The sequence below is a fragment of the Muscardinus avellanarius genome (assembly GCF_963383645.1).
Source record: "Muscardinus avellanarius genome assembly, chromosome: 1".
Lineage (NCBI taxonomy): Eukaryota > Metazoa > Chordata > Mammalia > Rodentia > Gliridae > Muscardinus > Muscardinus avellanarius.
In genome coordinates, this window is record NC_137786.1 from 48,853,091 (window position 1) to 48,867,125 (window position 14,035).

The following is a 14,035-nucleotide window of genomic DNA, read 5'->3' on the forward strand; positions in this document are numbered from 1 at the left end:
CATTAAGTTTGACCATACACAATATTTCCCATAAAGATTTATTTATTTTCCCATATCTATTCCCAGTTTTCCCTCCCATTCTGAAATGTCCTTCATTCTCAATTCTGTATTACTAAAGACAAGCTCATTTTGTCCATGAGCATTCTATGTCACTCTCAGTTGGGAGTAGACTTTCTCAGAGCTGCCAAACATTTTACTTCTGCTTTTCCAAAGTGCTTAATATAATACAGAATAAAATATTGGGACAAAGGACTAAGGTTGGCCCACAATTCTAGTACTTAACTAATGCTTATGACCTGGAGTAAGACCCTTGGACTCCAATGGGAGGCTCATATCAGTTGATGTAACAATATGAAAACCTACTTTGCAAACTACAAAGTGCAAAGCAATGCAGGCTCATTTGCTATTGGCTACCCCTCTTTTTGGCAGTATCCTTAAAAAAAATGGCTCAGCCTCTCTTACCACCTAATTTGTTAGACCTGTCTTCACTTAGATGATAACAAAATTTGGCCCCATGTGGCCCTAGAGGACTACCAAAGTCTCTATATGGTTACAATTTATTTTTCTTTGAATTTTTGCCTGAGAAGTTGGTATATGACTGTGTGCACGTGTGTGTGTGTGTGTGTGTGTGTGTGTGTGTGTGTGTGTGTGTGTGTGAGAGAGAGAGAGAGAGAGAGAGAGAGAGAGAGAGAGAGACTGACTGACTGGAGGTTAAACTCAAGGACATTCTACCTCTTAAGTATACCCCCAGCCCTATTTTATTTTTATTTTGAAACAGGGTCTCACTAGGTTGATGAGAGTCTCTCTACTTGCTGAGGCTGTCCTGGAACCTGTGATCCTCCTGTCTTAGCCTCTCAAATACTGTGATTCCAGGCAAGCACCACCATGCCCGGCTGTCGGTGATCTTTTTGAAGGCCAGGAATGTGTCTTCTCAATTTTGTATTTTGTTGACTCAGTTCCTGTTCTGTTTGCTGAACAAGTGAATACATGAGCAAGTAAATAAATGAATGAATGAATTTACTGGTACCTAGATCTTACAGAACAGTTGTCTGTGTTTAGTGTTTTTCATTTGTCTTTAGGACAGAAGCTCCATTTTATGTACATGATAAAAAAAAAACAGTTAAATACAAACTTGTAGCTCTGCTGGGCCACAATAGGGACGTTTCTGCATATAGATCTTTCCTTTAAGACAGGTTATTTCTCCTGGAGTACAAACAAGCTTATGTGTAATTCTGTAAATGAGGCAAATTATATTTACTGTCAACATTGGGATGCCCTCTCAAATTAAAAATTTTAAATGTCTACTTTGATGGCACAGTAACACAAACGTTTTCAGCAGGGTCATATCTTATTTAGGCTAAGTTCTAAGATGAGCCCTCGTGGCATAAATACAGTATGGCCTCTGTTACCATGGAGATTCCCTTAAGTCAACGAAATGAAGAGCAAGACATTCACACTACAAGTCCAGTGCAAACTGAGATGGAAAGAGAGTGACAGGTTCTCATCTACCTCACACTTACTAGTGAACACAGAGTCATCACAGGTTGTGTCAGAACAAATGCAATTGCTGTTTAAATTGCTTCTCTCCTCACTCTCATTTTGTTTAGCATATACACTCAAATTTACATGAAGTACTTGAGGGGTGCAACTCTATTGAATGGTTATTTTATGGTGGTTTTAAGACCCTCCCTAGTCATAGTGCATGTAAAAATCTCTCATATCCTGGAAAGATGGATGGATCTGAGTAAACTTCATTATCTCCTGAGTAATATAACCCTAATCTTCCTTATAGTAATGTTAATCTCATCTGACAAAGAAGGCCTAATGTGCTATAGTCAAAATGGCAATTTACCTTTAAAAACTGCACACAGTTACGCTGTGAGGTTTGACTTTTGTCTTCCTACTTTGTTGAGGTGACTTTGAGGATAGACTGAAGTCAGAGTCAATGGCAATTTCAGGTTATGATGACTTGATTCCACAGGACTCTTCATACTAGATTCTTGGCATCCATTAGCCTTAAGATTCAAGAGTTTTCCCCAGAGGGAAGAAGGCTTTGAGGACAAAATGAAATAACAGGCAGAAGCAAAATCTCTTACAAGTCAAACTGGCTAAGACTTCCCTTTTTAGCAGAGTGTGAAACTTATCACAAGCAAAAAAAAAAAAAAAAAAAAAAAAAAATTGGATTGTGTTACTCTTTGTGTCATAGCTACTTGGTATCATATCTACAAATGGAGGGAAAGAAAGAAGGAAGGAAAGGAGGGAGGGAGGAAGGGAGGATAGGGAGGAAGGGAGGGAGGGAGGGAGGAAGGAAGGAAGGAGAAAAGAGGAGAGAAGATTCTAAGGGAACAAAGGGCTGCTGATACTCATAATGTTCTTGTTATATACGTGATTGATTGCCATGGTTATACTAGTATCACATGACTTGTCTTACATAGGATACCAGTATATTTTGTTCAGAAATAACAGCACAAAAAAGAGCATATTATTTTCAGTAATAATGGTGGAAGGCAGGAAGGCAATTACAAATTTTAAAAAAACTACATGTCTGTTAGATGTGTTAGTTGAATAATTTATGATTGTTTAACTGACTTGGGAATTCTTTGTGTATGTACATATTTCTAACTTTTGCCTGGAATAAAAATTAATGACTACATGTCACAAGCTTATAGTAATCCCTCACAATGATGATGAACTATAGGCTTAAAATTTTTGAACTGGTTTATCATGAATTATCAAAGAATCATAAGTTCACATTTCAATAAACAGGATAATTTTGAATGTTTTTATCATGAAACTTAGACAAATTTATTATTTTCTTTTTCAGCTATTATTCAGGGAAAATCACAAAGATAGAATTTGTATTTTGATATTTAGGGTCAATTAGAAAATCTTAGAAATGAATAACTACTGCCAAAAGGATTTCTGTGTAATTTGCATGTACTGCAAAAATATGAATATGACAGCAATAACAACAAATGAAAACTCCTTTGGATTAATTTTATGGGAACCAGAAATGTGATCACACTTGAGAGGTTTTTCTGCTAGAAGTTTACATTAATGAGTGTGTTAACAAAGACACAGTAAAAGGGACTGATTAGTATCAGAAGTCAACAAGTAAAAGAAGACTTGGTGATAAAAGAGAGAGCTAAGATGAAGGCAGGTGACTCGAATTTCCCTGTGTTTCTAGTTTGGATAGCTGGGTAATAATCAACTAAACCAAAGAATAGAAGAATAGGAACAGATTTTTAGAGCAAGATAAAAGATTCATATGAATACTTGAAAAAATGTTTAAGACATGGGTATAATGCAAATTCAAAGGGGAAGAGTAGTCAGGATTTGAGATCTATGTTTAGAAGTTACTGGAATGACTTTAATATGTTTTTCCAAAAGGTAACATTTATTTACTGTCTCTTATTAATTTTTTATTTCCAGTTAGAAAGAAATTTTTTCAAGAATGTGCTGAATGCCTATTATGTACCAGGCCCTAAACAAAGCACACGATGCACAGTTGTATAAACATACTAGCATCTACTCCTTTCTCGTGGTCTTATGATTGAATGTAGTAGATTCATCGGCCCACAAAATACATAAATATGTGTTTACAATTGTGAGAACTTCTTGGAGGCCAATAAGCATATATTAATAGGTCTCTAACATCGTCTGAGTATTTAGAGAATTTTCCCCTGGCGCTGATGAGGACTGTGGATGAGTAACAAGTCACACCCCTGAAAACACATGAATGGAGCCCTGACATCTTTTTCAGAACACATTCTATCTTGTCTGGGAAGCTGATTATCTTTCCCTTGGATACCTGCCATTTACTTCTTATCAGATTCCTTTTCTTCAGGATCTTTTTCTTTGTTATCACCGGTGAAGCTATCTTCCTTGCTGGAGTGGCTTTCTTATTAGGACCATAGGAAGCACAGCCTCAAGTCTGAAGTCATGGCTCCTGTCCAAAGGCTGTCAGTCTATTGACTTCTACCTTTGCTTCCTTTAGATCTTCTATATCAGGATATAATCACTTTGAGAGCTAATGCCATCCCGAGTCTGAAATGCTTTGTTAGAATTTTACTGCTTCATTGGTCACAGTTTACAAATAAAGTTAAGAAAAGTAAGCCAGGACCCCCCACCCCCCATGTATCTAATCCCAGTAAGCACACACCTCTGACCCCAGTACTTTGAGGCTGAGACGGGTGAGTCACAGATTGAAGGCCAGCACATGATTAACTTAGCAAGATCCTGCTTCAATATAAAAAAATAAATTTGAAAGAAAGGATGGGTATGTGGCTCAGTAGTAGAACCACCCTGAGTTCTATCTCACTACCACCAAAAAAAAAAAAAGAATAAAAATTTTCCCTTTGAAGTTCATCTAGGTAGTAATTTTGTCCAATTCAAGAGCAAAACCATGAAAAACTTAAAAAAAAGTTTAAAAGGGACGTCAAGTAATTGAATGTCTCTAATCAGATACAGAAATTTACTGAGACATAAAAGGTCACTGTGATACTGGCAGCTCCTTTCCTTTCAGCAAAGGAGAAGCTGTAGACTTGGGTGATGGTTAGATACTAACTAAAGAGAGGAACAAAGGTTATTATTTATGATATTATATCAATCTCTAGCAGTTGGGGATAGATTGGAATATTGAGCCTTTTTAAAAAAAAACTTTAGTTAGAGAATATCACATACTGCTTATTTCTGTGTTTTAAAAACCTCAGTGATAAATAAGACAAAAAGATATGTTTTTATATTGCAAAGCTGATGAATAAATGAACCATTCAATGTTCCTCACCAAAATGAAGAATCAGTTCACTTTTTTTTTTTAAAAAAAAAGAGCAATCTCCCCTGCCTACCTTCTCCACTTTGTTTTGCCCAATAACCTTCCTCCCTTATTGTGTTTCAGAAGCCTTATCCTTTCAGTACTTTTCACATCTACACTGGGGCTTCATTCTCTGGGTTCTCAGTTGAGTATGTTGTTACTCATAGTTGGGCCCCATTGTTCCCATGGAATCACTCTCCAAATATTCAGGCTATGTTAAGTACTTATCTATATACTCTCACTGGGCCCTTGACTCCTTTGAAACAGTCTCGTAAGTGTAGCTGCATCTTTATTTATTTACTGTAATAAACATATCCTTGTCAGGATTTCCTCTGCTTACTTCTATTGTCTTTTCCATTCAAACTTATATTGCATGCCATTGACAAATTCTTCTTCCTGAAATAATTGTTTCCAACATGCCACTCTTAAAGAGAAGAAAAAAATAGAAAGTATACAAATACTTAGGTTCACTGTGATAATGGTATAGCAGACTTATAAGAAAAGGGAAATGGCTAGTTAAAAGAGGAATTCCATTTGAAAATAGGGAGTTAGGAAAGGTTTAATGAAAATGATCTGTGAGATGAGTTGGGATTCATCATCAAATGAAGATATGGGAGCTCCAGCTAAACAATCTACAGAGCTACTACTTCTTTATACATAAAATGCAGAGTATATGTCACTGACAAAGAGAATTTACCAGGATAGAGAGGGAGAGAGGCTAGATCATGGTCCTTTTGAATTTAGTTAGCACTACAAATATAGAATGGTCATGAGACACTTTAGAAAATGGATCTATAGATAATAAGAAGATGATAGTAGAATAAACAGACCAGTTATATGAGGCTCATAGTCTTTCAGGAAAGAGAGGATGAGGGTTTGGCCCATGAAGATACTAATGGGGATAGCAACAGAGGCGAGCTGGGGGAAGGAAAACACATCTGCCACAAACAGTGGGAGAAGCAAGAGGCAGAGGAAGGGAAACAGAAGAACTTCAGAGTTTGTGGCATGGATTACTGAGGACATGGGAGATGGGGTGGGTTCGTGAGTCAATTTGCTTTTAAATTTATTGAGTTTAAGTTTTCCAGGGCACATTGACAATAGGCAGGTGGAAACACAACTCCAGCATTGAGGAAAGACTAGAGAGCTGGAGATGTACATTCTAGTAAAAATGGTTACTGCCCCTCATTTTTATCCAGATGTGAGAAGGATTAGAAGGCATTCTGAGAGTTATTTGAAGTTTTATGTAAAGAGAAAAGAGGGTCCTCTCATCAAAGAAATCATGTCCTCTTTGCCCAAGAGTTTTCTCCTTATGAAATTTGCTCCTTACTGTTAGGATAAGCTGGCCAGGATGAAAGCACACATGTGGCTCACACATTCACCACCCATGAAACATGAACACAGGCATGGGGTTAAGGTGCCAGGGGTCCACCAGAGTGTGCACACCAGGCCAGGGGGATGGCCACTTCGTATTTATCATCTTCTGGGCAATTTGGCCCAGTGCATTTCACTTTTCCTTGAAAAACAGATAAATATTCAGTACCTAGCCTAGAGCTACAAGAATGTATCAGGTCATTTATTCAACTTTCTTTAATGAAATCTTGTAGTACCTGTGCTAAAGGAATCATGAACCCTGACAATACAATAAATCTACTAATTCAGACAAATAAGACAGTTTCAACTGCTGAATATTTTGGATTATTTTTAAAATGCAGCAGTTGTCTACTTTTAACTAAATCAAGAAAGCATTATTTAGTGGTTGCAACAAGAAAGTTAAGAGAAAATACTTTCATGCATTAATGAAAAATATAAATTGTCTGGTTATAAAGGTCTTCAAAGAGCTCTACTCAATATAATTTCTTTCTTTTCATTTTTGTTTTGTTTCTTTCTATTTTTTTCTTTCTTTCTTTTTCTTTTGTAGTTCTGAAATTTGAACTCAGAGTCAGTTTACCATTTACCACTGAGCTATATTCTCATTCTCTTTAAAAAAAATTTTTTTGAAACAGGGTCTCACTGGGTTGCTGAAAGTCTCACAAAGTTGCTGAGGCTAGTCTTGAACCCGTAAGTCTCCTGTCTCAACATCCCAAGTACTGGGATTATAGGTATGTGCCAGCACACCCAGATCTCGAATACAATTTTTTTACATAAGGTTTTCTCAATCTCAGCACTATTGACACTATGGTCGAATAATTCTTTATTATAGGAAGTTATCTTGTGCATTCTAAAATATTTGCAGCATCCTTCTCTTCTATGTACTTGATACAATTAGCCAGTCAATCCCAGAAACAGCCCTAGAATGCCCAAATATCTCCTGGGTTAGGGGAAAAAATCACTTCAGTTGAGACCCACTGATTACATGAATAAATTTAATGCCTCAGACATCCACACACCCCACCCAAAGACTGCAAGTCAGCAAGTGCTACCCTAACCTTCAATATCTCAGAATATGACTGTATTGGACATAGTGCCTTTCAAGAAGCTATTAAGTTAAAATGAAACCTTTACAATAGGTCCCAGTACAACTTGAATGGCATCATTATTAGAAGAGGAAATGTGGACACACAAGTTCACAAGAAAAATACCCTTTGAGGGCACGGAAAAGATGGTCATCCACATGCCCATGAGAGAGGCCTCCAGGGTTGTTCAAACCTTTGGACAACTTGCTTCTGGATGTTACATCTTCAGAACTAGGAAAACATGTATTTCTATGGTTTAAGCCCCCCAGACTGTAGTATTGTTGTTATGGTATCCTTATCAAGTTAATACATCCTTTGAGCAAGTGGATAGCTTGATGAATGTAAGAAATCTAAGTGTACAGCTCTGGAATCTTTCCCTAAGTACAAATCAGGCTGGTTAAGACTCAAATTTACTGCATTTATTCCAGTCATCTGGTTCTTTATACCTTCCTTTTCCATGATGATAAGAGAAAAGCCTACCCATAGGATTCAGAAAAACAGCAGCCAGAGAGAAAAAGAAAAGTGGTGTCAGGAGCCACAGGGAGCCCAGTGCAGGGTGCAGGGCCTCTCCAGCTGGCTGGCACTGTAGCATCAAGCCAGCCAGATGTTGGAGGAGACAAGGTGCTATGTTTATTTGTGAAAAGAAGCATCCTAAACACACCAAGAGCTGTGTGCATGCATGTTTGTAACAAACAGAACCTCACTGTGATATACGATTGCACCACACTAATAAAATTAGTTTTAAAAAGCAATGCTCTATCATGTGACTGCTTTCTGTCACCTGGGGGTTCGAGCCACTCCAGCCCCATCTCTTCTATTGCCATAAGCTTCAGTTGAGACTCACTGATTACATGACCCAGGGTTTGAACAACCCTGGAGGCCTCTCTCATGGGTATGTGGATGGCCATCTTTTCCGTGCCCTCAAATGGTCTTACTTCCCATTTTATTTTTTTTAAATGTGAGTTTTACAGTAGAACAAACAGAACTTGGGCCCCCTTTTCACAATTTGTTTTGATTTTATTAATTTGTGTGCTCCTATCACATTTTTTTTAGTTACATCACCCTCTAGGACCTCCCCACCTCCTCCCTCTATGCCCTTGATCCTCCTTTCTACCACTTGAAGCTACACATTTACATTATGTATATCAAAGTGAATTTCAGGTTCTGCTTTGCTGACCTGGGATAACAGAATGCAGTGTCCCCAACCACATGAGCCAGTGGCCTCAGGTCAATGCTACATGTGGCTTCTACAGAGAAGTAAGGGGGAATTCAGCTGACTTAAAAGAACACAAGAAAGTTCTTGCCAAAGGCTCTGTAAGGTGGCATCCAGGAAAGTAAGCTATGTGCCTATGCCAAAATGCATAGTGTGTACTTTCTAATCATTTATTTATTAAACAAGCATTCATTGTTTAATCTGCGCTGGGCTCTCTGCTGGGCATTGGGAAGTAACAATAAACACGACCCAATCCACATGCTCAAAAGCCCTACAGCCTAACTGGGTGAGGAGGGGGTGGAAGAGCTGCTTAAATCTGATCTTTTGATATCTACACATTAAAATCAAGATGCCAGCATTTTATAAAATTAAAAATAAATTACATTTCTGCAAGAGTAAAAATAGAGCGCTAGAATCTGTGGAAGCTTCATTTAAAAAACTCAAATACTGGAAATCATTGTCATCGCAGGTGGCAGGGCTGTCACTCCCTCTAACACTGAGCTTAATTAAGATGTAGTGGTTTAACTGCTTTGTTAATGTCTTCATTGTCACTCTCATAAGAATGATGGAGAACTATCAAATGACCATGTGGCCCCACTTTGAATTCAGTTGAATTTTAATTTGGAAATTATTTTCCTGTGTTCCAAGACAAACATACTGTTCTTTCAATAAGGCATTATTTTGTAAGGAGAGACCTGAATTTAAACGAAGCTATATTTTACATTTATATATGAGATTTCTTACTCCTTTTTCCCCATGGGCTTTTTAAGGAAAAGCCAGATTTCTTTTTATTATCTCCATCTTATGCTTCATTGGGTAGGTTAAAAAAACATATGACTCCTCCTCTTCTTTAGATATTTTTTCTTTCTCTTTGTCATCATCCCTCTCTCCCTCCCTCTTTTTCCCTCTCCTTTCCTTTCTTTTTTATATTTTCTTTTGTAATTAGAAAATTAATTTACTTTCTGACAAAAACACTACTATATATAAAAATAAGCATAAGTGTGCAGTTGGAGGTATATCTTAGATAAATCCAGGCAAGCATTCTAAAAATTTAACCAATTTATTCTGGGTAGAATTTTTATTATTATTATTATTTTTTTTTTTTTCCTTTGGTGGTACTAGAAGTGGAACCCAGAGGCTTTCTACCTCCGGGCTATACTACCAGACCTACTTTATATTTTATTTGGAAACAGGGTCTCACTAAGTTCCTGAGAGCCTCACTAAGTAGCTGAGGCTGGCTTCAAACCTGTGTGATCCTCCTGTCTCAGCCTCCCGAGAACAGGGATTACAAGTATGCGCCACCATGCCAGCCTGGGTAGAATTTAGTGGCTTAAGAATGATGAAACAACATTATTTCAGGTGTATTTTCTTTCAAAAAATTAAAAAAACATAGGTCTAAAATTCATAAGAAAAATGAATTCTACAGTAAAAAGTCACCCCTACAATTTGGCCGTTCTTTCACTCACGCATACATCACACCAACATTGCTCCCTTCATTTATTTGCTGTCACACTGATATTTCCATAGAATAAAGGCTCCAGATGGAGTGACTTAAGTGCCACATCTTCTACACAGACACTTTTAACAGATTCACTTGCTAGGTATAAGCAATGTAGTATACTAAAAGAAAAACTGGATCTGGTACCTTAACAAGTTCCAATGTCTATGTTATAGCATACTGATTATTGGAAAGTGCCTTTGAAAGATATTTGCTTGCAAGATACATTGAGATTTTAAGTTTTAAAACTAATTTGGAGTATGTCTGAAATTTCTTCGGTCTATGCATATATACATGCACATATATTATTTGCTAATATATGACATGTGTATATTAGCATACATATTATATATATATGTTTATATGATATATATTAGTTTGCACAAAAACATAATTCAACTGAATTATAGAAAAAGGTGATTGATTCTAAGCAGATAATAAATATAAGGAAACCGGGACATAGGAGCATATTTACACAAGGATTTGGCAACTTGAGTGGTTTTTTTTTTTTTTTTTTTTTTTTATACTCTCTTCCTAACTAACTAGAAAAAGGAATGAAGTAACTGTGAGCAACCAAGCCATGTTGGATGTCTCAGGACATTTTTGCTAAATATATCTTAAAACAGATGATTGTAACTGCTAGCCTTTTTATAAATTTAAATGCTACTAGAACTGGAGAGAAAAAACACTCTGGGGGAAAAATATTACCCCTAAAGGAAATAGAAAAGCTCATTTCCATCAAACCTGAAAAACATTGTTACAGTTGAAAAAAGAAGTCCAAGACATATTAGAAGGTTTGGAAACATCTGTTTTTTAATCACTCAAATGTTTAAATGTTCCTTCACATGTATAATGAAGTTGAATGTATACTTTCTCTGAGTTTGGGTGATTAGAAAAAAAAAAGCAGAAGACTATGATAGCAATGATAATCTTTAAGTAAAATACATTGCCTTCAAATTTCTGGATTTTTATTTTAGGAATTTATAAAATTAGAATGGGCACTTTTTACAGAGAGAAGGGGACATCTTTATAAAATGCTTCTAAAGTTCATTGTTGAATGCTAATAAAATGACTGCTTAAAACCAAAATTGATGGATGAATTTAGGATACATTAGTCAAACATATCATCGTTATTTGAACACCACATTAACTAGGCTGAAGGGTAGGAAGGGTCTACTTAACACATATCCTCCTTCCTTATAACGAAAATACTGAGCTCAACTTTGAAGATCCTGATTATATAACTTGAGTTTGCTTTGTGTGTGTGCACATGCGCCTGCGAGTGTGTGTGTGTGTGTGTGTGTGTGTGTGTGTGTGTGTGTGTCTAGGGCGGGGGTGGAAAGTATGAGTTAGCAGAATTCTGGAAAACTGATCTAGAAATGACAACTTCTTTATAGAAAAAAAAATACACTGCTTTCTTTTGAAGTGGCCACATACAAATGAATGCTTTCTGTGGAATTATAACATATTGCTTACAGATTGGCAGTAAGGAAAGATAGTTGAGGAGTTTTTGAGTATCTGGTGCTAAGTGTTACTAATAAAAAAATATCCATTATTTGACTAAATCCTCTTTCAAGTTCTCATTATGGGTGATTCTGATGATCATATTAGCATTAACAATCTTTTAAATTCTTAAAATCTAAGGACCTTGGACCCGCATTATCTTTTGCTAAACAGCTAAGCTAAGAATATTTTTCAACTGGCCTGTCGGGTTAATTTTTCCCCAACTGTCCAGTATGCTGAATTTAACAACTAACCTCTCGCCCTGACCCTCCCAGCTCCACAGACCTCCGCAGCAGTTACCAACGGGTAACAAAACACATTTTCACTGACAAACAACTAGAGGAAAGAAAACAGTTACCGTCTCCTCTGAGGCTTAATATCAATTGGCTTGTTGATTGCATAGGGCGATCCATGAACATAAGCGCTCCGGAATCTAGCCACCTTCCCCAGTGCTAGGTGCTCGCAGCTGGTTGGCAAACTCATTTTATCCAAAAGGCAGGAAGTAAAAGCAAATCTGAATAGTCAGCCCAGCATTCCTGGGGAGGCTGGAAAGAACGTGTCAGATAATGGATTTCAGACATATGCTGCTCCCTGGTCTCCGGGCGCCTATTTTCTCTAAAAGTAAACGCGTGTTTCTCCGAGGCTGCATGCTCTACCTTGTTTTCTCTTCATGGATACAGGAAGCTTGTTGCTTATTTCTACCCAGAGTCATGCTCTGGCCAATTATTGGCTGAGCAGATGAATTAGAAATTCTGTATCTCTGCAAAAGCCTATTTCCACTCAGACCAAATCTCTGAGCTAGGCAGCAAGGCTTAATCCATTTTCATATAATGTCTAAAAGGATGTCCACCTAATATGATAGTAGTAATCAGCTATTTACCTATACATCGTGCTTGTATCTGATAGAACAGGAACAATCAATTATTTGCTATATCTTGACAGGGAGAAAATGGTTATAAATACTAATCTGATTATAAATACTCAGAAAATGAGATGGGCACATGGAAATGATTATGGGTAGTTTTCCAATTTTCTGGTCAAAAAATTACGGGTTCTTGTTCATAAATTACTGTTCATAATAGAACTGAATTCAGCCTCTCAGGAACACAAAAACTGTAAGCAGAGGCCTATCTGTACGAACACTATGACTCTGATACAGATTGTCTTCTTCATTAGAAATATTCTCACAGAAAAAAAACCTCTTCCTGTACGGTAAAGATCTTTGAAAAAACTAATCCCAAATTCTTTACTAATTCTTTAGCTAATTTTTCATAGTGATGGAAGACAGGTGGAGAAATAAGAATGGTAGCAAATAATTCTACCCAAGGCATCAGAGTCTCGAGGAAAAGTCTGTCTTGGATCAGCCCACTGTTTTGAGCACCCTTGCTTTACTTTCTAGAGTTAGAACAATAAAACTATCCAGGCCCTTGGGTGTTCCAACTCCTAGCTTCAAACAATCCTCCTTCCTCAGCCTCCACAGTAACTGGGACTACAGGCACTTGCCACTATGTCTGGCCATTCCCATTTCAGCATGTCAAATGACACAAGGTATGTAAATAAATGCATTTTTATTTCCATTAATCCCATCTTTTTCTATATTTTTATTCTACCAAAAATATGTGTATATACACAGACACATACATACATACAAGTATATATTTGTGTGTATGCACACATAATTGAATAAATAATGTACAACTTATGTGTGTGTGTGCGTGCACTAATACTTAAAGAAATCATGGACCACTTTTTAGTCAATTCACCAAGATCTAGTGCATTGTTTTAAATGGTTATTTGAGACTCCACAGCATGAACAGTCCTTTTTGATTTCACAAAACATTTTGGACTTCTGTGAATCATAAACACAGTTTTCAATATACTCTTACTGATGGGTTTTTGTGAAAATGGGTTGATACACTATAAATTGTATGCATTTTTCCTTTAATAGGTTATATTCTCACAAGTCTTATAGGAAGATGTCAATTCCCCACACACCGACAACACTATTTGCTGAAATTTAAGCCCAGTTTTCCTCATAGCATAAAAATAAGGTAATCAATCTCCAAAATGCTTAGTGACAGCACATGTTTCTTTGCCAAAATGAAACTGTAACTTAAGGGGCCTACAATGGTAAAGGGCAGCCTACCTGAACTGAAAAATAATGAGACTTAAATAAATAAATAACTTATGGTGGTTTATATAGACAGAAGTCTGGAATCTCATAAAATGAGAGAATGAATGCTCTAAGCAAAGCACAGTTAGTAAACAATTTTGTTTAATTTGCATAATTAAGAAGAAATTAAATATGGAGGGAGTTCCCACTATGTTTTTACTCTTCCGTGTATTTTTCTTAATTAGAATAATATTTCATAATTGGGGAAATACATCGTACATATGGAGGTAGCACGTAATAACTGCTAACTAATATGTTGTATGAAGGGTAAGATATCAAACTCTAAGAAAGGGAAATATGTTTCCTCTGCTGGGTAACATTCTGTGTTTTTCCTTAGCAGGGACACTTTTGCTTATACCTGGGTAATGATTTGTCAAGATCC

The 14,035-nt window shown here is 36.8% G+C and overlaps 1 protein-coding gene across 5 annotated transcripts in view; it reads right to left on the reverse strand.

Annotated features, from left to right (window-relative positions):
- PDE4D (phosphodiesterase 4D) overlaps positions 1-14,035 on the reverse strand; it is a gene marked incomplete at both ends in the record, with an annotated part of 1,145,009 nt that overhangs the window by 381,228 nt on the left and 749,746 nt on the right. The window contains one exon of one of the 5 annotated variants that reach the window (XM_080701743.1): positions 11,839-11,963. The exons of the other annotated variants lie outside the window; for them this stretch is intronic. Within the exon in view, the coding sequence (XP_080557869.1) occupies positions 11,839-11,963 (125 nt within the window). Of the gene's footprint in view, positions 1-11,838; positions 11,964-14,035 lie in introns of those variants that run through there. 5 annotated transcript variants of the gene reach the window in all.